Below are 25699 nucleotides of genomic sequence, written 5' to 3' on the forward strand. Positions count from 1 at the left end.
CTAGGCCAATACATGTTTATTTGCAGGCATATTCAATCAGACCTCTAAATGCTAGTTGATTAGTTGATGGAATGATGGCTGGGTTGATTGAGAGTGGTTTTTTATATCTTGCTGTTCAGAAAAACCTTCCTGGAGTATCTTTACAAAGATATTAGAATACAATAAAATACAATCCACATAAATATGTAAGGGACTGGAGTCACTAGAATATGACAAGTAAAAATGTTTGTCTAGGAAGCCATGGCTACTAGGAGGACAGACTCTGTGGTGGAAGCAAAATCTAGGAAGGGGCTACACTGGCCAGAATATTCTGGGCTGCTCCTGGAGTATTCTGGATCTAATGTTGTCCCAAATTCCCTTTGTTACCTGGATACTCTGGTATTATGCTGGGTGGCTGTCTACACATACACATCCTGTCCTGCCCATCGCCACTAGTGCAAATCACACCCTCAAAGGTAAAAAATGAGGCACCTATCATCAATCACATGGTCGGGCACCTCATTGTAGCCTTAGAGGGAGTGATATGCACAGGCAGTGGGTGGTACAGTGGGACACACATGTAAATAATAACAGCCACCCAGCATCATCTGGAGCAATGTAAAGGAGGGATTGCCCAGATCTGAAGCAAAACTGGCCTTCTTAGTTTGCAGTTGAACCAGGGCTTTGGCACTACGTCATGTGGACAGGGTCATGTGAGGACAGGAAAAACCGTTATAAATGGCCCACGTAGACATGCCTAAGTTGGGGTCTGCAATTAAGGACCGAATAGACTACCCTTTTATTGCATTGTCTGGGCGGCTGTGGAGCGCAGCATTTATACGCTGCATGCCCTGAAGCCGCCCTGGCTGTTAACACGTGGGCAGCTTCAAGGAGTCTTCGATATTTGTTTGTTTGAATTGATGATCTCCAACTCTAACATGGAGGCAAAAAAAAAGTTTACATTAAAAGGAGATGCATAATAGTATACAGTTAAAGAACTAGATGTATTCCTAGGTATTACTTTTTAAATTGGTTGCAGACACAGAAATAACATTGAAAGAACAGGGATAGGGTCCTGTACCACAAAAAAATATGAGCAGTTCTATATGCTTTAGCAGACCCCCCCCCTCCAAAAAAAAAAAAAAACCTAATAATATGTACATGTGAAATAAAACAACCAGCTCAGGTAAGCCTTGTATGAGTAAATGAAAACATTTGGAGCCTTCTAGAGACCACTTTGAGGCTTCTCCCAAAATTCATCTAGGAGTGATTTTTCTTGCACAACTCTCCACTTTTCTAATAATTTCCATTCTGTTGGCCAAATGTGTAGATCCATGCTCTTTAAAAACAAACAAACTGAGGAGGTGGTGTAGATCATTAGCTCTCCCTTTCCCCTCTAGGCCTGTATGTGTGGGCCAAAAGGCCATGCTCCCCCCAGCCTCGCATCATCCTGCACAGATGACTCAGTCCATTAGTTCTAGGCAGAATTGGCTGGTCCAGATGCTGATCTGGCAGTTCTGGACTGATCCCGGCCAAAAGGAACCTGTTTGCCATGGAATTTCTTTGGAACGCCACAGGGACAGCTATAGGACAGTTTTGACCAGTTGATCTATCTTTACCAGTTTATGAGGTGGGAAAGAGAGGTATATGGGACACCAGCCAGTCAGCCGCCATAAACAGTAACCTCAGAAGTTACTGGCTTGTCTTCCACAGACGCTCCCACAGGGAAGGCGTCAGTGCAGAAAGGCTCATTTTGTGTATGCTGGGCCACTCTCTCCCATGTACTGTTTACCCAACAGACTTCAAGTTTGACAATTTCTCATTAAGCTGATTTCGATTCAGTATCACTGGAGCAAGCTCTTAATTACTTGCACTTTCATCTGTGCCCACTGACGGAATGGAGATGCCAGGAGGGGCCTTCATTTGCATATATTGATTAGAGCTAACCAAAGCTCTATTGTGTCTGCCCATCATGTTTAGGAAATGTTAATTCACTGTCTGCTTCGACTGCTGCCCAGATTTTAATAAAGGAATGGCAAGGGCTCCTTCAATATGAGGGCTTCTTTCTTGCTAACTGAAGCTGAGGACTCCTTTTTCTGTGAGACAGAAGCAGAGAGGATTCTACGGACAAACCCATGTTGATTTTGCAACATTTTCTTTTTTGTCTAATGCCAAAAGCTGAAAATAGTTTTCCTTTTACAATTTAAGGCAGGAAAGCTATTTCCTCTCATTCTGGGTATATAGTTTATCTTGCATTAGGAATGCTTGAGGAATTTCTTCCATCCGGATTCCAAAACGAACTTGCCTAATCCACATCTCCTGGACTATAATGTGTAGATTGGAATGTAGTTATCTGGAATCTACACTTTGGAACAAATTTTATGAGGTGTTTTGAAGACTGTCTTTAAAAAAAGGGGGAAAGTTTGAAAACAAGTAATAATATCTCCAAGTAGTTAGAAAGAGTAGAATCGTACAATCATAGATTTGGAAGAGACCACAAGGTCCATCCAGTCCAACCCCCTGCTATGCAGGCTATACAATCTGGTTCAGGGTGGTGTCGATTGCCACTCCATAGGAGTCAAGGAAAGCCCTATGGTGTGTCTTGATGGATAAGTGGTGATGTTTCTGCCAGTAGTGCTCTAGTCGTTGCACAGCTTGCTTCATTTTCCGAAGATCTTGAGTGTACCATGTTTTCTTATTAGAAGGAAAGGACGCTAGGGATAATGTCTATAGCCCTGGTAAGATCATTATAGAGTGTGTGCCAGCTCATCATACAACCACGTCCTTGACTTACATATTCTAATAATTTAAGATGTTCTAAAATATTTTTATCTATCGTACTTTGGACATATTACAAGACCACGTCTCATTAGATTTCATAGGAACCACAGATGGGAAATGAGTCCACAATGCATGGGAAAGTGGGAGCCAGTTGGAGAGGAGGAACATCACATTACAGATGGATAGTCTTAGTCAAGGAAGCCATGGTCCTGAGTTTGCAGGACCTGATCTCAATTGACAGATGTTTGTTGCACCCGGTGACTCAATGGTCTCTCTTTCATGGGGTTGCATATGTAGTTGTGGACTCAGACCTCTCTGTCAGAAAGCTTTAATGCTGTGGTTCAGGGAAGTACGATAGTAAAATCTAACTACCTCACCAAACTATTAATACTGGATTCCATAGAATGGACCCATGACAGTTAAAGTAACATCAGACTGGTATAATGCTGCTGTGTAAATAATAGTGTAACAGGAAATGGGGGCAAGAGCTAATCTATGATTACTTTTGAGATCCAGCAGATTGCACAGTCTAATGCATGTGTTAATGTCATCCTTGTGTCTTCATGAAGAGAATCTCCTTTAAAATGTTGTGGTACAGTTAAAGTATGTGTGGTTCCTATGAAATCAGTAGTGCTTTAAAGTTCTTAACTTTGACTGGGTCAGGCTTTATGTGTCTCAAGGGTGCGCTTTCCTGAAAGAAAACCCATAATAAAAAAACAAAAGAAGACTCAACAGCATAAGGCTCCATGAGCATCACACATAGTAAAATATAATACTCACATGATGTATGTTTGGTTTATATCCCACCTTTCACATCTTACTACACAGGTTTAAATACATATATATATCTTTAATCAACCATAACAATAAAAAAGTTTAAAAAACCCAATAATCATATTAATAATGGTACTGTATTTTAAAACATTTAACAGCATTTAAGACATAACAGATAAAAGATAAAAAGTCCAGCACTCTTTTTTAAAATACCCTCACCTACAGTAACAAGCAAATGGCTAAAAGTCTGTATAAATACAAAGTTTTGCCTGCTAGCAGAAGAAAAGCAGAGGGGACTAACCCAGTCTTTCAAAGGAGGCAGTTATATTAACTGAGAGCCGCCACCTAGACTGTCCTTTCTCATGTCCTCATCAGGTGTATCTGTGATGGTGGTGGGACTGACAGAAAGCCTTTCCTTAAGGATTTGAAAATGGAGGAAGGCTTGTATGGGAAAATAAGGTTTTCCAGAGAGTCTGGACCTGAGCTGTATAGGGCTGTATAGGTCAAGATGATTTGTGCCAGAAACTGACTGCTAGCTAGTTAATCTGTTATAACACTGGAGTGAAATATGACCAGCAACCAGCTCCAGTTAACAGTCTGTCTGCAGCATGTTGGACCCACAGAATAATTTGCAAAGCCAGACTCACATAAATACCATTACAATAATCCAAATGGGATATAAGGAAGGTATATGTCACTATAGCCAGATCAAACGTTTCTGAGAATGAGGAAGCTGGCACAATAGATTTAGTTGTGCAGATGCATACCTGGCACCTGGGCGTCAAGGCTCAAGGATGAATCCAAAAATACATCTAAGTATCAATGCACCTTCAACTGGTTTATCAACAGGCCCAACAACAGAGAATGCATTTTCAGCTGTGGTATGCTGCCTAAAATGTCCTCCCCCTGGGTGATTTTTGTATCTGATATTCTTAGTGTTTGATCATTGTTTCTTTCATCAGCTCTTGCATATACATTAGCTAGGACTGTGGACTATGAGCAATGTTAAATTTTAAACAATTTTACAAAGCCCAATAAATAGACTTAAAGGTTTGCCATTAATACAGGCTTTGAAAGCTTGCCTAAACTGGGAAGTCTTGTTTAAGTTTTTGAACTTAACTGGTGAACTGGTTTTGGCCTCTTTGAGGAGAGAGTTCTAATGTTGTGTCACATCTAAGCAACAATATAGTCTCATTGCCTAGAATTTGGAGTGGAGCCTGTGGGAATGGGAGGGACTACAGCTCAACAGTGTGTATATGCTTTGCATGGAGAAGATTCCAGCTTTGATCCCTAGCATCTTTAGTTAAAATGATAGCAAATGATGGGAAAGGCCTCTGCCTGGAACTGTGCTGTCAAAGAAGGGAATACTGTGAAAGATGGATAAATGAGTTGCTGTACAGCAGCATAAAATACTCCCCTTGCTCTGTTTGGCTAGGTTCCTCTCTACCACACGCTTCTATAAAGCCTGATTCTCCATCCCCTGCTGTCACAGGTGACCCAGAAATAAACTTTTAGCTGCTCAGCATTCTGTGGCTGTGGGAAGTGTGTGTGTGGCAATAGCAACAGAAACAGGGAAAGCTAGCCTAAAACAACAAGAAGAATGGGGCTGTGGAGGTGCTTGTGGCTCAGACCAGATCAAAGTTCAGGATGAGGTTTCTGTACATTCAGGTGCAAGAAGGCCAGGGGTTATGATGATAAAGCAAATATGTCAAGTATTCATAAAGGGGATCTTGGATTAGATCATTGATGTATTGCCCACAGTTTAAGTTTTGTAGATATTCTTGCAGCAAGTTTAATGCCAGAGGCTAAATCAATGGCAGCTGGATACTTGCTTCAGTGTTTCTTCTTTTGGGCAGGTTTTAAAGAAATCCAATAAAGTGTCACTCGAAAAGGAAAGTTAGATTAAGGTAGATGGTCACCTCAAATATAAGTAACCTCAGCCATACATAATCATTTTGCCACAAAATTTGGAAACTGCTTCAGAAGCAAATGTGTCAGTCCAGAGACTGCTACTGCCAAGATGAAGAACAAAGGGTGAATTAAGGATAAAATCAGAAGTGGATATTACAGGGCACAAAGGCCACACATGCCTCCTACGCCTTTTTGGGGGTGGGGGTGGGTGGGATCTAGACATTCCCTATTGGGAAAAATTAGCCAAAAAAATGGAGAATCACCACTTCTTGTAGCCCTCAGCACTGGCAGTTTTCCCTCTGACTAAGGCATGGGCGACATGTCTTGTTTTGCCTCATCTTTCTTCCTCAAGAAGGGCTTTTAGCAAATATGAAATGGTCTTCTGGCCACTTCTGATTTCATGTGGAGGTGATGCGGCAGGACTTGGGGGCTCAAAATTGTCCCCTGATCCCTGACTTTAGGAATAGCCATTACAAACAGACATGATTCAGTGTAAATACTAAATGCTGTTCATTGTTTCTCAGTTTATTAAGTGATGGTGAACTTTAGCAAACTTTAATCAGGAGCTACTTGAAGGCCTGTGTTTGTGAGGATAGGCTCTTAGGTTCGGAAATTTTTATCAATAGAGAATATTTTGTCAATAAATTTGTGTTTTGTTTCCAAATAAATGTCAGAGGCTTATTTTTATAGTATCACAAAAGAATGATAGTGTGTGTGATTATGACTGCCAATCAACTATAGATCTTAGTTAATGAACCATGTGGCTTTTAACTGTTGATTACATTTAAATAAAGGTGTATGTAGCCAGTACAACAATATTGGTTAGTGTCTAACTGTTAGACACTTAATTGAGAATTTTCATGGGGACAAAGACTCATAGAATTGTAGAGTTGGTAATGTATTATTACCAGAATCTGCCAATTATTTTAAATGAAAAAACCTTTAATCAATGGAAAAAAGATCTGCAAAAATTCATTTGGTCTGGGAGAAAATCAAGAATCAAATAGAAGGTATTGATAGATACAAAAGAGAGAGGAGGTCTATCACTACCAGACTTAAAAATATATTTTCATGCAAACTGTCTTGAATGGGTAATAGAATGGATTAAGTTGGAAAATGAGAATTTGTTAAATTTAGAGGGCTTTAATATTAGATATGGGTGGCATGCATACCTATGGTATGGGAAAGTAGCCCAAAACAAAGAATTCTATGACCATATAATTAGAAGAACGTTGCTGAGAATTTGGTCAAAGTATAAAGAGAAAATATATAGACAAATTCCAACATGGACGTCACACCATGAGGCCTTTATGAGAAGGAGTAAACTAATCGATAGAGGATGGTTAAAATACAGTGACTTCTTGATAAATGAGAAAGGAATGGTGCAGATGAAAAGCAAAGAACGGTTGGAGTGGGAGGGTATGGTCTTAGGATGGTTCCCCATATAGGCAGATGACAGAAAGATTTAGAGAAGATACTAAACAAGGAGGAATAACAATGGAGAAAATGGATCTGGATTTTGTATTGTGTAATAATGAAAAGGGTACTATCGCAGAATTGTACAAACTCTGCCTAAAGATAGAAGTGGAAGAGGAAACCATAAAATCTAATTGTGGGCAGGGCTGGCATAGCAGACTCCATCTTGCAAGGAAACAGACTCCTCCCCTTATGTTCTCTCCCACATGCACAACAAACTTACTCAGGCAAGTGTGGTACAACTGTACCTTTAATAAGAAAATAGCTTTGTATCAAGTAGATGATAACTCAAAACATAAAGTCCAGTCTTCAAGTCAGACATTCCCACTTCCCATTATGACATGGCTTGTTTCTGTGGACTCCACCACTCATCCTCCAAATCCTCAAGGTCTCTGGTTGTCCATTCCCCAGAGCCCGCAAAAGCCCAGGCTCCCTCCTCTTGAGGGTTCTGTAGCCTCTCCTCCTCTTGGGGTCTCTGCTTTGGCCGTAGGGCCCTTCTTGGAAGAGGCACAGGGACTCTGTCCCTCTCTGGCCTCCTTAAACCCTGTTCTTTCCCTTCCCCGGCCGCTGCTGCCCAAACAGTTCTTCCATATCCATCCTCTCCCCTTACATGCCTCAGCCCTTCTGCTTTTATAGTCCTTCCAGCTCCTCCTCCTTCCTCCACTGGCTCCACCTCTGGGTTAACTTCCTCCTTCCCCTCAACCTCCACCACCTGGCTGCCCATAGCCCCTTCAGCTCTCTCCACCTGGGTGAGTACCTTACTACACTAATATGATAGAATGGGCAAAGAATATGGGAAGAAGTATAAACTTGAAAACTGGGAAAGACCTTGACTTTACAGTATGCATAGATATAAAGGAAAATTACATAAAGATGCTACATAGGTGGTATCTTCCCCCGGCGAGATTGGCTAAAATGTATAAAATTACTGATGGAAATTGCTGGAGATGTAGAAAACATCATGGATCCTTTTTTCATATGTGGTGGACATGCCCCAATATTCAAATATTTTGGAAAGAGGTACACAGGATTATATTGAGAATATATAATTTAAATGTTAAGTTGGTACCAGAAACTTATTTCTTAAATATTATAGAGGACAAAGAAATAAGACTGTTTTTGAAACCAGTTCTATATCTTATCACTACGGCGAGAATTATAATCACTAAAATCTAGAAGAACTATGGTAATATTGACGTGGATGAATTAAGGCGGTGGAAGTGATAGATATGGACATGATTACAATGCAACTAAGACATGAAGAAATGTATGATAATAATGTGGAAAGAATATGGAAACCATTGATAAGATTTTGTGAAAAGAGATGGGCAATTGTTAAATAATAGGTGGTGGGAATGCTATGAGAAATTGAATGTATAGTAGTTATAGAAGAAACAAAGGATATCCGATGTAATTAATGAAAGTTAATTCTTTAATTTAAGTAAAATAGACAACAAGATATGGAGAAGACACCTCTTGAGAGATGTATGAGGGAACATTGGATAATTTCCCTGAAACGAAGATATAAAATGATAAGGTGGCTTCACATGGAAGAGACAGGTCGCAGTCTTGTTCAATGTAACGTTAAGATGTACTGAGAATTTTTAGAGAGATGAGGAAATTAATAATAATCACGAACCGAGGAATAGATATAAGAAATGCTGAAGAACAGAACATAATGAAGAAAGTTGAATGAAGAGGGAATTTGTATTGGAAGTCCTTTCGGGGGGGGGGGGGGGGGGGTAACAGGAAAGTATTAAGATTCAGCAATCTTATGTAAGATTATCTTTTTTTCTGTTGTATATATATTGTAAAAAGTATTTTAATAATAATAATAAAAATTTTAAAAAAGATTCGTAGAATTGGAAGAGACCCATTTCCTGTAAGCATAGAAACAAAAATTAACACTCATTAAATGGAAATAATTATCTTAACATCTTTTTCGTCATTTTAGGAGACTTGAATATAGAGCATTTCTTTAAATGAAAGGACAAGATGGGTTAAAATGGGTTAAATGGAACTGAAATCTCATTCATTACTAACATGTTTTACAGATTTTGGCAAAAAAAATCCTCCTTGCTTTGTTGTTGTGCACCTTCAAGTCATTTCCAACTTATGGCAACCCTAAGGGGAACCTATCATGAGGTTTTCTTGGCAAGATCAGGATGAGTGGGTTGCCTTTGCCTTCTTCTGAAGCTGAGAGTGTGAGACTTCCTCAAGGTCACCTAGTGGGTTTCCATGGCCAAGCAGGCATTTGAATCCTGGTCTCCAAAATCATAGTCCAGTGTTCAGACCACTACACCATTCTGGCTCTCCTTGCCTTAATGAGACAAAATCCCACCACTGTGCTGTACCAGATGACCATGGTCATCTGAACCTCTTTCTTCCTTTTGAGATCCTGACATGAAGACTTTTCCTACTGGAGAGATGAGCAGATGCGATATGCAGAAACTGAAGAACAGCAGGCTGTTGGATGCAGCCTTGATGCTGAAAGGAGCAAAGTGGCTTAGCTGTTGCACCTGGACCCAGGAGGTGGAGGCAGCATAGTAGGATACAGATATGCATCCTTGACACAGGAAGTCCTTCTTTGGGTATGCATCTCGCTTTCTGTAGAACTGTACAAAGCTGTAGAATCATTCTTCAAGATGCAGGTAGTGGGACATGTTGCTTCCTTTTCCTTATTCAAAACTAGTTCATAGGTTTAGAGCAGAGTTTGGAAAAGCCAGTGGCCATACTGACTAAAGGATTTAGATAGCTTTGATCCAACATGTGATTTTTTTCCAAGCTCTGGACAGGGAAGGAGGAAAACTATTGGTAGTTTTCTGACAACAGAAATGATAGACAGTGTCTCCACTCCCAGATCACATCCTGCCCCTCAGCATAGAATATGATGCTACAGTATAAAGCTTCCTTCCTTATAACCAGAATATATTTCCCCACAAAAGAACTTGGAAATGAGGTTGCATCACAAAAGGCAAGCTATGTCTTAAATAACCATGTTCTGCACATCTCTGAAGGCTGCACCATCCCAGTTCAGTTTGTTGGAGGAAAACAGCTACCCACCTGGCTTTTCCCTGGTGAGAGAGCTCTTGGCTGGGAAAAATCTATTTAGAAGAAACGGTGGCCAGAATTGAGGATTTTCATATGCGTAAACATAGTAGTTATGGTGCTGCACAGTGAATCCCTTTCTGATCCCCCTAGTCTCTATTTACTGGGAAGCTGCTGCAGTCGATGGGAGTCTAGTCCCGTCAATTGGGAGATAGCTCTCTGATGTTCCCACCCAGTTCTGTGAATATCTGGTGAGACAGGCAGAAAGTAGGACCCCGTCACCACCCTTCTTGCTGGAAAGTAGGTAGAACCATCAGTCAAATGCTTCATGATTGATGGGGACAGATCTCTTGATCACACTGCCTGCTTCCAGGTAAGTGAAGACTAGGAGGCACTCTCATAGTTCTGTACATGTCCCCTAAACTGTACAGATTGTGAATACGAAGCAATCATGAGTGTCTAACTGTAGGTTATGTATTCATGCAATCCCAAAAGGATTCTGGCCCATGACAGTATTACAAACCGTACTGCTTTCAGTATTATGTTAAAAATTCATGTTAAAGATTGCTATAAAAGAAAGAAATGGGATTTTGCCAACTACTTTTAGCCCTGTTTATTTATATCCCATCTTTCTTCTAGAAGCAGAACTCAAGACAGCTGACAAATTAAGCCAGATATGATAGCGATGAAAATGTACCAAAGATTATAATTAAAGTATGATTAACCTATCAGTAACATTAAAACAATATCAGACATATTTAAAAAGAATGAAAAGCAGTTAAAATGGTACCGAACTCTATTAAATCCCTTTTTTAAAAACCAATCAATTCCTGAGAATGTGTTGGAATAAAAAAACTCTTTGCCTTCAAACAGAAGGACGAGATGAGAGGCACTCCATAACCAGGGAGTTATGGAGCTTAGGAACAGCCAGTAAGAAGGTCCACATTCGTAGCAGTGTACCTCCAAATGCTGTCCCAAATTTTTTTGAATGGTATTAGAAGCCAATATGGGACCAAAAGGGGCAATAGTTATAGATAATCCATCTTGGCCTGAGCCCCCCTGGCCCTAGGATACCATCACACACTGTAGTATTTTCTCCCAAAACGGAATATTGAACACCGACTGAATCCAATGTGGTGGGATTCAGAGAGCCAGCATGTTGTAGTGGTTTGAGGTATTGGATGATGATTCTGGAAGCCTGGGTTCAAATCCCAACTCGGTCATAGAAACCGACTGGGTTACTTTGGGTGAGTCACTCACCTAGCCTCAGAAGATGGCAATGGCAACATCCCTCTTGAGGGCACACAAACAGCAACAATGGTGGGATTCAGGAAGATCTTTTTTTAAAAAAATTAAAGGTCTTACACCTGCCTCTTTTAAGCATGAGGAAACTTAGCCTGGTGGTAAAGAGGCATTGACCCTCTTCCTTCATCTACTTGGCCAGCCCACTCTTGGTGCTTTTTATGTCAAGAAGAGCAAGAATTTTGCTTACATATAGTGACACTCACCTCTTCAAAGTTCCTGTCCCCATCCATATCCTTAGCCTTGTCAAATAGAAAAGTGTCCATAAACAGTGGGAAAGCAGGAGCCAAAGTTACATCTACTGGACCTGCACCAATTAAGCTGGGCCCTCTGTATCAGCAGCTTGGTTCTGCCCCCACACCACCCAATGAATGTCAAAAAAAATGGACAATCACATTTTATATTTAGCTTACTTGCTAATTAGCTTACTTGCTGTTCACCGCTATGATCTTTGGAATGGCGGTATATAAATAAAACAAATAATTATTAATTATATTATTCAATGGCAGCAACATGAACACACATGCAGTGAAGCGTGTACATTCACATTGATGCTGCCTGGCTGAGTGCACCCCCTCTCCCCACAGCATGCCATTTTACTCATGAGTAAACCAGCACCCAGCAGTGAAAGACGGTGCCCAGATCACCCCCTCCCTGCTGGATGCTGGCTTCCTCATTGGGTGTGCCCTTTTGGCACTTCCCCCTGGAAGCCACACCCCCAGTGACACCCAAGTGGGTGATGCCACTGATTAACATCACTACAATTGAATAATATAGGGCATGGCAATCTGCAGGCAGGCAAATTAGCAGTTCTGAAACCCACTGATACAGAGGATCCACAGTCAGAACAGATTTGAGTGATTTTATCTGCAAAGTGCTGTGCAAATTCTCAGTAGCAGACTAGAGAGTGAGACCTGCATTTTCTTCTCATGACCCAGGCTGTAAAGGGCTTCTGAGAAGTCAAAACAGCTCCACTGGACACCTCTTCGCAGATTCCATGGGGACAGATTTGTTTGGCCTTTTCTACCTGTCTGGCCAGAGACAGTCTGAGTTTTCTGGCAGTGTTACTATAATCATCACCATTTCAATTCATCACTGCCAGTTCTTTGGAAAACTAGGGGTCTGGTTTTGGTTCCTCTCTATGGAAAGGGACACTGAGGAATGATTGTGTCTGCTGCTTTGGCCATTCCATCAGGTACCATCTAGATCCATCAGTCGCTTGATGAAAACCATCTTAATCAGGCCCCTACCCCGGCAAAAACCTCAAGTCCCTGTAAGTCTAACCTCACCAGGTAGTTTTCCAACCATAACAACAGAACTAGATAGTTCCTCCATTCCCACATCACCATCTTCCCATCCAACATAGAAAATAAACTCTACAGGTTTCCTTGTAGTGTGAGTAGGGACAGATTTGGAACAGACCAATGGTTGTAATGGCAGACATAAAATCCTGAGTGACAGGGCAGCCTCAGTATGGATGCTTAAGTCCCCCAGTACAGTCGACCCTTGGTATCTGCTGGGTTTGGTTCCAGGTCCCCCTCGCCCCCCAGACACCAAAATCCATGGATGCTCAAGTCCCATTAAATACAATAGCATAGTAAAATGGTATCCCTTATATAAAAGGGCACAATCAAGGTTTACCTTTTGGAATTTATATATATATTTTAATATTTTGAAGCTGTGGATGGTTGAGTTCATTGATAAACAATCTGTGGATACAGAGGGCCGACTGAACAACAACTCAAGGAGACACTAATACCATACTTGAGACCAGAAGGCAGTACACAACAGAATTCCTATTCTGTGCTGGGAATCTACCTTCAAATAAATACACTTGAACTGAGCAGATAGATGGGTAGAGTGTGGACCCCGTTTCCCTGCAACCCCCCCTTCCTATTTTGCTCAGTTATTCAGAGAGAACCTTGCTGGCCAAACTTGAAATGGACTTCCCCCTCACATCAAATGGTTAAGCATGCTGGCCTGGCTTTATCCAGTCAGGAGAAACAACCAGAATAAATAGTTTTTTGTGGGTTTTTCGGGCTATGTGGCCATGTTCTAGCAGAGTTTCTTTCTAACGTTTTGCCAGCATCTGTGGCTGGCATCTTCAGAGAGATGCCAGCCACAGATGCTGGCGAAACATCAGAAAGAAACTCTGCTAGAACATGGCCACATAGCTTGAAAAACCCACAAAAAACTACAGATGCCGGCCATGAAAGCCTTCGACTAAACCAGAATAAAGTCCTGGATGATTTTCCTATTCATTGATCTGGCACTCAGCAACAGCATTTTCAACCCAGCGGAACAGTTGCCAAGAATATTTAGACTATTTAAACTGGGAGGCAGCTTGGAAGTAACCTGTACTGTTTTGTTAACATTTCCTAGAATAGCCATTCAGCATTCTCCCCCTCCGCATGTGTCCCTCTCTTCTCTACCATCCTGGTGGAGGCTCTATTTGGACTATGAACTCTATTTGGACTATTTGTATTGGTGGGTATTTGAGAACAAACGTACTTTAGGCCAGAATATCCTTGCATTATCTGTTTTCAGTTGACATCTTCTATTGGTCAAGATCCTGGATCAGAAGTAGTATGTATTGCAAAGTGGGACTATGTAACATCTGCTCTTTCCCCAAGTAAACCCTTAACTGAACAGACTGGCTGGTGGTTAAATCAGAGTTTAACAGTTCATGATAAAGTCTTGAGGTTGAAGTGGGTGCTTGAATAAAGGCAAAGGCTTAATGATGTTGGCGGACGGGAGGGAGGAACTGTGTTAGCAGTCAGAAAAATTGACAGGATTAAATCTATTTTGCTTTGGTTTTATTCTTTTTGTCTTTTCCCTTTCCACCTATATTACTGATAATTATTACTGTTAACACTTTACAGGCTTAGTATTTGTGCTTGCTTCTGAGACCAAAATTAGTTTAAATATGTAAGTGATGACTGGTTTGTTTTGGCTCTAATCATATACAGAAAGTACACTTGCATCTTTGATGCAAACATTGAACTGGGATTTGGTGTTTTAGCTAAAGGACAAAACTACTTTACCAACAAGATTTTAAAGATGATGTTGGAGATTCTACAATATGTGGATACCCAAAGTTACCAAGATTTATCTGAACTGATATTTAAGAAAAATAAAGACTTAAGTTTCAAAACAAAGCCAACACTTTTTACCACTTCATACCAGGTAGGCTGTATTTCTGAATTTATTAGAAACAGCAGTCAGTACATCCTTCTAAAATGTTACATTTAAATGTGCTTTATTGCAATCCTTTATTGCATTTTTATTCTAAAGCAAAGTAGGCCAGAATGCTTAGTGTCTGGGAATCCAAAGCTCAACCATCTATTTTTAAAAATAGAAACATACAGTAAGATCATAGCACATTTGGTGACAAGTACAATGTTGTATTACTCATCTAGAAACTACAATATGACTAACATACAACTGTTTTCCTCATGAAGCAGTTTCTCTTTAAAAGTTAAACTACATGAAGTTGACTATACCATAAAATGACAGAAGAACAGGTTTTACATACCAACAAGACTACCAAAGTTACATGCTGGAATTCATATTAAAAAGAAAAACAAAAACAATCCCCACTGCTTCAGGAGAAGCAAATCTTTGACAAATAGCATCCCTTAAAAGGAAAAACCAAAATGGATTTCAAGAATGCAATGTTAATGTGTAGCATGTACAAAGGAGTGCACAGTCCCGGTGTGTCTCAATACAAGATGAAGTTACCCACGCATTACAAAGATGCAAGCATTATACTCTCTGTACACAGCGATCAATGCTACGGCTCTCCTTTGCACATTAGTTCTAGATGGGGTTTCCACTGATTTAAAAATGTGCAAGTGTTACTGTATCCCAAAGGAAATGGAGCTTATATAAAATGTAACAACTTTGCTTTGAATAAACTTCCACGTTTTATTTGGATCAAATAAGTAAAATACTAAGAAAAATTAGAAATAAAAAAGCACATCAAAAGTATTAGTTATGAACTCCATGTTGGGGAATGGGGGAGGCAACCAAAAAAACATAAATGATCCCAGCTTTCAGATCATGGGGTGAGTAAAACAAGTGCAAATAGTGAAATGGGACTTTCAGAGGGGCAGTGCCACTTATGGCCAATGCATATTAGGACATGTGTATGTGAATTTAATTTCCATATATCTATATACATACAGTACATATAAACACACACAGAGAGAAAGAGAGGGGAGGAGATTGGTTGCAGACCAGTACAATCCCATGGTGCTGTAAACTGGTAAAACTTACGAAGTTATTGACAGACTGAGTCAAACTTCTTTGCAGTCAGTCACTCAAAGCCCAAACATTCTGCACTTCTAAAGACAGCATACAGATTTACTTGCACAGCTGGCTGGTATACTTAAGGGTGCAACTCCACTGAAAGTAATAGACTTATGGTGAAGAGGGAGAGGAACATGTTGACCCCTGAAAAAATAGCTTAAAACAGTAGTTTTTCTATAGCTGCTGCAAATGTGCTCCCTGCCTGGGAAAAAAAAAAGAAGCACCCCAAGATGCTGACCGGGAAAAGTGCAATATTCTCATAGATATAGGTAACATACCAAGTAATAATATGAAATAACAGAATGGACTTTAAACAGGAGCTATTTCTACATGCAGTACTCACTGTATCAGTGAGATGCTGAGTCCTGACAACCACAAAAGATGTCTCTGTTCCATTCACTGCATAAAGCTCTTCAGGTTAAGTCCTAAGTCAAGAGGAACACTGCATTCACCATGAGATATGACCAAAGCATGTCGCCAAAGGATTGTGAATAGTAGAAAAATCTGCATTAAAATCTATGGAGCCAGCCCAAAATACCAGTGCTTTAAACTTTTTACCTTTTAGAAAAGTTACAGACTGATATTAATCTTCATGTACCCTTTGGAACAAAACATCTCTCCCTGGAGATGTTTCCAGCTAGCAGAATATCAGATCTGCATCACCTTTGCTGCTTTTCTTATGGTGAAGTCAAAAGATATTCCTGCGGAGCAAAGGGTTCTTTTTTTTTTTTTGGCTGAGGACCAATTTAGATAAAATTGATTATCCAGCAATACAGATTAAATACCACCATTCAGTATTCCTCACTGTGGTTTGTGACTAATGGACACTATCTGTACTTGCAGGGTTGGGGGGGGGGGCAGTTATATGAAATGGCTTTTCTTTTTAGCAGTTGCATCATATGGAAGGGTAGATGCCATATCACTGAGGAATGGCATGGAATTCCCATCTTTTGTAACAAAGCTGTTCATTTGTTCCTGCTGTTGCTTTTTGCTATGTTTCATCTCCACCCTGCCCTCACTGTGGCATTGGTGTGTGTGTGTGTGTGTCACATGAACAGGGAGAAGAATGTGTGGGAACCATGCCCAGTTGACAGGAAAGAAAGCCAGGGTGAGCCACCCTGGTTGTAGCTGGCAAGTAATTGAAATAACAAAAAAACAAACAAAAACAAGTTCAGATGGCAAATATTGCACTAAACAGCATAGCAGCAGGTGGATGCCATGATAGATATGGCCTCTACTGCCTGGACAATGGGAGCATTTTCCCATGCTGGTGCTGACTTTAGTGAACTGGGTCTGCGGAATGAATTTCATGACTTTTGAGACTGTGATGAGGGGGCATTCCCTGAAACTCTTAGGCAGGAATAGAAGAGTTCAGGGAATAATGAATGAAGGGATAACAATAACAAGGAAAGAAAAAAACGTGTTTAAAAATCTAACTTTACTTGCTAACAAATTACATGGTGGTAATTTAAAACAGTTCGTTTTGGAATATAAGTTTGGGGGTGGAAGGTGATTCTTAGTGAAGAAACAGAGTGCTGTATTGGAAAGTATGCTTAAATCTTGTTGCACCATCAGCAAGAAGCTAGTCAGCTACAACTATTTTAAAAGGCAAACCAACATTGAATGTAAGTCTTTACTTCAGGAATATTTTGAAAATTCTCAAACCACAAAGCAGATCTTTAAGAATTCATGTTAACAAAAAATGTGTACAAATAAAAAAGGACATGAAACAAAACTTTCAACATACACTGAAATGCTTGCCCAATTCTGCACTTTTTCTCTCACAAACAATTCTGTGTTTATGTCTGTGCACACACAGAATACCACTTTAGATTTTATTCCCTGTTTTAGAATGAATTATACATCACACAGACACACACACACACACACACACACACACACACACAGAATTCAAGTACCAAAAAGGGGATTTTCTACATTTGCAAATGTGATAGTAAAACAGGAAAATTGCTACGGGAACAGAAACAGCACTAAGTCAGTGTAAATGTTGTCAACGTTTTCCATAGCAAGCAAACAGCATAATTATAATTATAGACCCAAACCACGCGAGCCCTTAAATATATCACTAGATGTGCCCACATTTCAATCTTTTTTAGAAAAATGTGTCTAAGTAATCTAGTAAGTCTCAACTTTTGCTCCTACTAACTATTGTCTGCCTGTGCTGAAGCAGGCTAAAGAATTGCTCCTATCCCAGTTCCTGAGCTTGGACAGGTTGGTGTTTGAAATGTTACATATAAAACAGTTTGGCATGGTTTTCATTTATGCTTAATGTTATTTGAAACACCTGCAGTTGTAAGTGAAAAGTGCTGGGATTGGAGGGATTGTGCATGCCAATTTCTGTATAGATAGGACTGCAAATGGATTTGGTGGGTGGACCTAGAGATAAACTTAAAATATTTTGAGTCCTTGCCCTTTTCATTTGAGGCCAGAATCCCAAAGGTCGCACAAGTAGTTCTCTATATGTACAAGAGTTTTAAAAATGTTTTACTCCTTCTAGCAATAGCTTCAATTGCTTGACAGGTCACCTCTGAGACTCAGGTTTAACATGTGGTTTCTGATGCAGTGCAAGGAACCAGTGATGTGGGGTGGGAAGCAATCAGCTCTAACATGCATATCCAAGCCCTTATGTATACCTAACATGGATCACTGATTTATAGGCTAGAAAGGAACCCACTGGATTTATTCTTATTCTAATAAATAAGAAATTTAAGGTACTGCTTTGTAAATATTTTTTTTAAAAAAAGGTGGGGGCAAGAGAGAGAAAACAATGCTGTAACCCATCACCATCAATTATTTTGGGAACATTTTATCAAACATATGTGTTTGTTCCTATGGAGTGTGACTGGCAAAGAAACGAGTCAGCAAAAGGACTGGCAGTTCAATCATTTTTCATTCTTAGTTGATCTATTGTGCATCACAACTACGATAGTAGCTGCAGAAGGAGAAGCAGTGTTCTACTTGGAGAAAGCAAAATACTGAATCATCTGCAGTCCTTGAAAATACATTTCAGATAAACTATGAATATTAGAAGACACTATTTTACCCCATTCAACCCCATATCATGTAACACTGGGGAGGGATCTACATAGATGGGTCACTCAGATCCATATGATTTCACAGCTATCAAATAAAAAAAAAAACAACAGCAACACTAATATGCTACCAAAGAAAGCCTAATACTATTGCCTTCAAGAACAGAGTGTGCTTTTCTGAACAGTGGCCCTACACATCCATCCATTTAACTTCTGCCATTTTCTCTTGTGCATTTATTTTAGCCTCCAAGAAAGTTGGTGATACTAACAAGGCTAATCCTAACAAGTAGGTCATTTGAGCCACGAGAATTAAGGATATGGTCACTTGAGGTCAGCTAAAAGTGAAAAGTAGAGGGAAGCTGAATGCAGGTGGTAGTAAAAGAAACTTGCTAGTATTTGAGCTGCCTTCAAAATGATTTTTCACTTGCCAAGTGTGTCCAAAAAGACTAACACAAGAGGCAAGTACAAGCATGTGAACATCAGATGGACACCACCAGCAGCTGTGACTGATTTACCTAAACCAAATGGAAAAGGAAGTCATCCAAAAGGAAGCCGTATATACATTTAATTGTTACACTGTCATAACTCAAATATGTTAGAATATTTGCATTTAAAAGAAACTACAGGAAGGAGGCTTTTGAAGATAAGTGTACAGAAAGATAAATATGAAGTTTAAAGGAAGCATTTATTTCTGAATTTATTGGTGTTTTGTAACAAACACAGAAGCTAAGGCTAAGGGGCAAGATCCTATTTGAAGCTGGTAGAGCAGTGGTCTCCAAACGGTGCCCTTTAAGAGACTTTGGGCTTCAGCTCCCAGAAACCTCAGCCATGTTGGCCAATAGTCTGGGATTCTGGGAGCTAAAGTCCAAAATCTCTTAAAGAGCACAGTTTGGGGACCAGTGTGGTAGAGCGTGAAGTTCCACATGTGTACTTACACCAAGGTTCCCAGAGGTCAAAGGTAAAGGAGGGCAAAAGAAGGTGGATGATGGTGGCACAAGGGAGCTGGAGGGGCTGAGCTGTGCCTTGGCACTGTCTTACAGCCAACTGCTCATTCTGTCATTGTTGTGTAAGGACGTATTAGATACCTCTTTACATAACATCAGAAAAAAACAATTACATTGGCACAAGTCCTGGTATCACCAGCATAAGTCACACAGAGGAATCTAGTCAAAGAGTTTATATGGGCAAAAAAGGCCAAGGTTATCTGAAGCAGTGGATGTTGTAGAGTGATGTCTTAGATTTTTAATGTGTTTATTTCATTGGTTGTACGTTAAAAGTTGAACAACTTACACCTGGTGTTCCTAGAAAAGAGACCATTATATTCTAAGCAAGACAGTGTAATGAGAATATTAGGCAATATGTAGATATTAGATTTAAATGTGCAAGTTAGTCATGTCCCTGGAAGATCTCCCTGCTGTCTCTAAAATATAGCAAAAACCAGAGCAACACTTAATGAAATAAGATATTGCTGGTGAATGAGGGGGAAGTGGGACATCTAGGCATGGGGAGAGAGGGGCCAAAGAGAAGGTGGCACATTAGGTCATTCAGTATCTTTTTTCAAAAATATTAGTTTGATAACCACCATTTCAATTTAGAAGATGTTGATGCAAATTGGTTAGTCAGCACTCAGGTTTAGTGGTGGTAAATTAGTGCAAAACAGAAGTGCTTTGGGGACATGTCAAGCAAACTAGTTTGGCCCCTTCAACTGCTGATTAGTGCTCAAGAGTCATCATTTTCCTGTTCGGCAATTCCATATTCTGCATAATACTTTTATGCTCCTCTATAGTGCATTCTGCTTTGTGTAAACATTAGTCTAACAGTCTAGGGGTTCAAGGTGGCACTGAAGGTAGGGTGGAGCCAGAAATTATCCATGTCCCAGCTCCCTGGCATGCACTTCAAATACTACACCAGAAAAAAAGAGGAAAGACTTCATGCTGAATCTGCTTAATTTTTTCCTTCTTTGTGTAAGAAAGTGTTCTACATAACATCATTAGTAATTACAATAAAGATTCAACAAGGGCGAATGTGTAGTGACAAAAAAGTCAAAGTAGCATTGTAGGAGCACTATATCACAGTCAAATGGATCCAGTTCTCACCCTTCACTATAACTTCATTATCTGATGTTACATATAATCCAGATGAATCTGACATGGCAAATGAAGACCAAGCAAAGCTGTTTACATACTGATAAATTCTACCAATTTATATCTTGACTGGTCTCACAGAACTCAAATGCCCAAATATTTTGCCTTATTGTAAACCAACAATGAATTCCAAGGGCAAGTATACAACCTGTGCAATGGAAACAGTGTTTTGTGTGCAATCCAAATATGTTAGCAGTATAGTTTTGTAGTCGGTTTCAATAATGTGGACTGCACTTAGTTTTTGTAGGGCTTTGTTTTGTTTTTTGGTTTAGCAAGCCACTGAGAAGTAATCCATTGCACTTTTTTTTAAAAAAAGAACAAAACAAAATGTTTTAAAATAGAATATTAAATGTTTAACATCCTATAAGCATGCCAAGAGCCAGCTTCATTCTGGTTTACATTCCAAAGCTTAGTATGTTTTAAAAAACAAAATCTGACATCCCTGGAAGAAAGAAAATGTAGTTTGAAAATAACACGGGAAAAGTGGTGCAGTTGCAACAGGTCAGGTTAGAGTTTTGAAAACTACACAAGAAAGTTTTAGCTTTTACATTTTTATCTTCAAGTTTTGGCAAGTGTGCGATTGCAAATGCAATTTTCTGGTAAGTGCTCAATCCAGCAATGAGAGAAGTTTTGGTGGGTTCAATTTGGTTTCTCTTATTTGAAGACCTGTAGTGCTGTTGAAACCAAACTTTGTAATTGTTGGTAAAATATAAAGCAACATTTCTTTGAGGATATTCCTTTTAAATATGAACCTGAAACTCTCCCCATAATTCCTTTGGTCTCCTCTCATCAAATACCATGCTACATCAAGATGAGCCCTCAATTTTTAAGTTTGTCTGATTTGCAGCAATGCTGCTAAAATTAATAGGGAAAAGCTGTAGCGGAGAACTTTCCCCCATTTTCCTGGAGTTTAAGACTGAAAGACATTACCAATACCTCAGAAAAACAAAATCCAAGTAGAAGTTCCGCTGATGGCACCTGGCAAAAATGCTTCTCTCCACAGTTTTGCTTCAAGGTGTTTTTGTATGCATGTTGAGAGTTTACTTGTTCCTTATAGGGAGAACTGGAGACAGCATCTCCTTATATAAAAACACATCTGATCTTCAGGTAGCACCAGGGCACCTACCCCAAAGCTGTTATCTTGTTGCTGCTAGGTCTCCAATTCACATTCATCAAATCACTTCTTGTGCAAAACAAGCAGTCTAAGGAGAAAGAATGCCCTCTGGGTTCTAGTAAAAACTGTAGAAAATAAATCCAAGACAACCAACACTTCACCTATATTTCACCCTCCTAGAATTTATCTACAGAGGGAGGACATCTGTGCGTAGATAGGATAAGCAAGCCGGACATTGAGGGAGTCGTTGTGCTGGACAAGGGAGGTATGCTGGTAATGAAGGACTAATTCTTTAAGGGTGCTATATAGGTTATATGGCTCTGCAAACCCATAACCTCTAGGAGTGCTGTAAATCACACAGTGTTTAACTTCGCCATCAGCTCTGTAAAGGAAAAATAAAGATAGTCAACTCAGAGAATTAGTCAATGAGGCACTGAATTCTCAACAATGGACAAAAAAGCACAATAAGCTGTCAAGCACAAATAATCATTTCTAGATTTAAAATGGCTTGCCATCTCACAGATGGCATTAAAAATATTAAAGTAATTTAACTCTTCTGGAAGTTTCTTTTAATAGATACATTAATATATAATCTTCTATTCTTTATTTTGTTGTTATTTTACCTTATGTTGTTTACATATTCTCTTCTGCTTAGGCACTCTGAAGAAAGGCACATTAAAACTTTTGAGGTCCACCCCTCAGATAAATAAAATCAGTTACCAAATATTCAGCCGAAGATTTTTAACACAGAACTAATTTCAAGCCTCCTTGTGTGCTTATGTGGGGGGATACATCAACATTTTCTTTGTTCTGACAAGAAAGTGCTACCTGTTATGTTATATTAACATATAGATCACAAGAGGTTTGCTTGTAATTCAGCAATCTAGAACTATTTAAGCTATAATTTAGTTATAGTTAAGAAATCTATAATATTTTAGTTTGCTTTGGGAATCTGGTTTTAGTTATTCCAGCTTTTATATAAAATACGTTTATGGTATGACATCAGAGATCACTCTAATACTATAAGGTATAAGACAACAAAAGAAGAGGCGGGAAAAGGGCAGCCTGAAGGCTACATATGCTTCCAGTTGCTGTCCCAAAGTCCCCCTCCCACTTTAATTTTGACAGTGGTGAAAAATTATCCATAAAAAGCTCCAAACCACCACCTGAAGCAGCAGCAGACCTTAACAGCACCACCCCCAATTTACTTTTTCAAACATCAGCGAAAACCAGACTTAACAATTAAGGAAATGAGTCAGGAAGTGACTTCGTAACCTTCCTGTCTCAGTTCCTAGAACATAATATTGAAAATCCAGGGCTCTGTGTTCAATGACCATGGAGCCTTGGGAGATTTAGCAAGACTGTAAGAGCTCAGTTGCTAATCTCAAAGTAAGAGTGAAGAGGAAATCTGTGGGTTTTGGGAAATGAAGAACAATTCACTGAAGAAAGGAGAGAATGGAGGAGGCTACGGAAGGCTGCTTTCATCATGGACGTGAATTAGCAGATTTTTTTTAAAAAAATGCAACCTGACTGGCAGTAGAACAATAGAGAACTGTGGAGCCAGACAATTTTATTGCTGTATTTATTAATCAAAACATACACAAAAAACCTGCATCTCTGATTAATCTCGATTACATTCACTTCTGATTGAAGCTAATGCTAACGACAATAACAACAGTTTTTGAAAACATTAAAAAGAAAAACTGGCTCTTGAACCACTTGGAATACAGTAGTTCAATGCACCTCAGTATGGTTGCCTACACTTGTAGTAAAAATTCAAGGTTAGGACTGAGCAAATGTAAGTATGGCACAGTACAGACCTCCCAAAAAGGGTGGCCTGCCAGCGCCTATTTTTCTGCTGGAGGGAAGCCTCAGCCACCAAATGGCATGGCTTCCCGCTGGTGGAAAAAAACTGCAAAAAGTGGGTTCTTTTTACGCTGCAGAGGTGGCGTAACAAGTGTGCCACTGGCACACTTGTTACATAAATGCTGTGTAGTGCTGTTATGCCCTTGTCACGTGAGGGTTGTGGGGCGTGTGGGCGCTCCGCTCCCCAGGCAACCCTTGTACGTGATGAGGGTGCCACAAAGGGAGGTATGTACTAGGCCAATATCATGCATATGGATAAAATAAATCCACCACAAAGCATTTCCTGAATGTGAAGCTACTACACTAATCCAGAGAAATGTACATATTATCTAGTTCCTGTAAAGAATTCAGCTTACTTCTTTCATAAAAAGAAGTCAGTTTACAGGTGAAGGTATTACTGACAGCATTGACCAGCCATGATATTGACCAGCAACACACTATGGACTACACTTCTTATGCTCCAGGTTAGACAATGGCTAACAAAATGGCAAGCTTAGATAAAACTTCAGATTTGCATTTAACTAGTAAGAACTTTCATTTCTTGAAAGTTTCACCTACCAAAAATGAAGGACAGAGAGATTAACTTTTATGCAAATATCTCTCTCAGCCCTACTGTTGAAGATACAAAGATGAAAATATTTTTCTATTACTGCGCTATAGCTAAATTTGACGCTGTAATCAAAGTTTATAAGATAGGTATCAACACATAAATAATACGTGTCTTAGTAAAATTTAACTAATTTTGTAGCAAAACCAGAATAGAAAGTATGACTCGAAGTAGTTGTCCCATGGGTAGTTAATTATTTTTACTCGGTGGATATGCTCACTGAAGAGATCTTTGAGTACTTTTGTCAAGAGGACCACCCTAAGAATGCGAGTGGAAAGAGACTTAATTTAGGAAACAGCAACAAAAATTTATGGACTATGAAACTAAGGTGGAGGAGAGAGTCACTGGTCTATTCACTTTAAGATATATTGTCCTCTGCATGATAAAACAGTAAACCAAGAATCTCTACTTACACCACAGAACAAGCGTAACAGCCTTTCTTGCTACTTTCTCGGATTAAAAATGCTCCATCAGGTTTTCCACAAAGCAAATCTTCTGCTTGGATACGATTGAGATCTCCTACAAACCATGTTTTTTCATCATAATGTGGCAGACTTTCATCCTCTTCATTTGTAAAGTATGTACTAGGAAGAGACAAAAAGTCTAATTTTCTAATGCAAAATATCTTCCTATATTAAAATTAAAGAATTTTGAATGAAGCAATTCATGCACTCAGAAACTTAGCAACAAAACATTTTTTTTGAAAAGTCACCTGTACACTCAACATTATCACTCTTACCTCCCTAGAGCAGGCATGGGGAAAGAGTGGCCTGCATTCACACCACATTACTGTTTGTCCCCCCCCCTTTCCCCAAAATGCACATATATTATTACTAATATTAACGTCACCTTTAGTACAGTCTGCCCTTCCTTTATGCAGGGGAGCCATTCCAGACCACTCCCCCCTCGTAAAGGGAATTCTACCTATGCTCGAGCCCCACTTAAATGAATGGGGCCCATGCATGCAGTGGTGCTGTGGTGCGTGCGCACCACGGGCACAAGGCCCATTATTTCTTCTCCCAGTGCAGCTTTCAGCATATACTGAAAGCCATGTAAAGCGCACCCGGGTATGATGTGGGCACACTGTATTAATTTCTTTAAATGGAGCCAGTTATCAACTAGTGAAGTGACGGCGAACCTATGGCACACGTGCCAGAGGTGGCACTCAGAGGCCTCTCTGTGGGCACATGTGCCATCGCCGCAGCACAGAGTTTGCCAGAGTTTGTTACTAGAAAGCCAGAGGGACATGGCACTTTGCAATAAATAAGTGGGTCTTGGGTTGAAGCTTGGGCACTCGGCCTCTAAAAGGTTCTCCATCACTGAAGTGTGTTTG

General features: G+C 39.8%; 1 protein-coding gene across 3 annotated transcripts in view; it reads right to left on the bottom strand.

Annotated features, from left to right (window-relative positions):
- Positions 1-14448: 14448 nt before the first annotated feature.
- LOC149316226 (phosphatidylinositol 3-kinase regulatory subunit gamma) overlaps positions 14449-25699 on the bottom strand; it is a 348381-nt gene continuing 337130 nt past the window's right edge. For all 3 annotated transcript variants that reach the window (XM_089515055.1, XM_089515056.1, XM_089515058.1), the window contains 2 exons: positions 24780-24950; positions 14449-22275 (listed from right to left, as the gene is read on the bottom strand). In XM_089515055.1, coding sequence (XP_089371181.1) covers positions 22077-22275; positions 24780-24950 — 370 coding nt within the window. In that variant the 3' untranslated portion in view covers positions 14449-22076. The remainder of the gene's footprint in view (positions 22276-24779; positions 24951-25699) is intronic.

This window comes from Sceloporus occidentalis, unplaced genomic scaffold (assembly GCF_023333645.1).
Source record: "Sceloporus occidentalis isolate IW3139 unplaced genomic scaffold, rSceOcc1.0.p SCAF_3, whole genome shotgun sequence".
Lineage (NCBI taxonomy): Eukaryota > Metazoa > Chordata > Lepidosauria > Squamata > Phrynosomatidae > Sceloporus > Sceloporus occidentalis.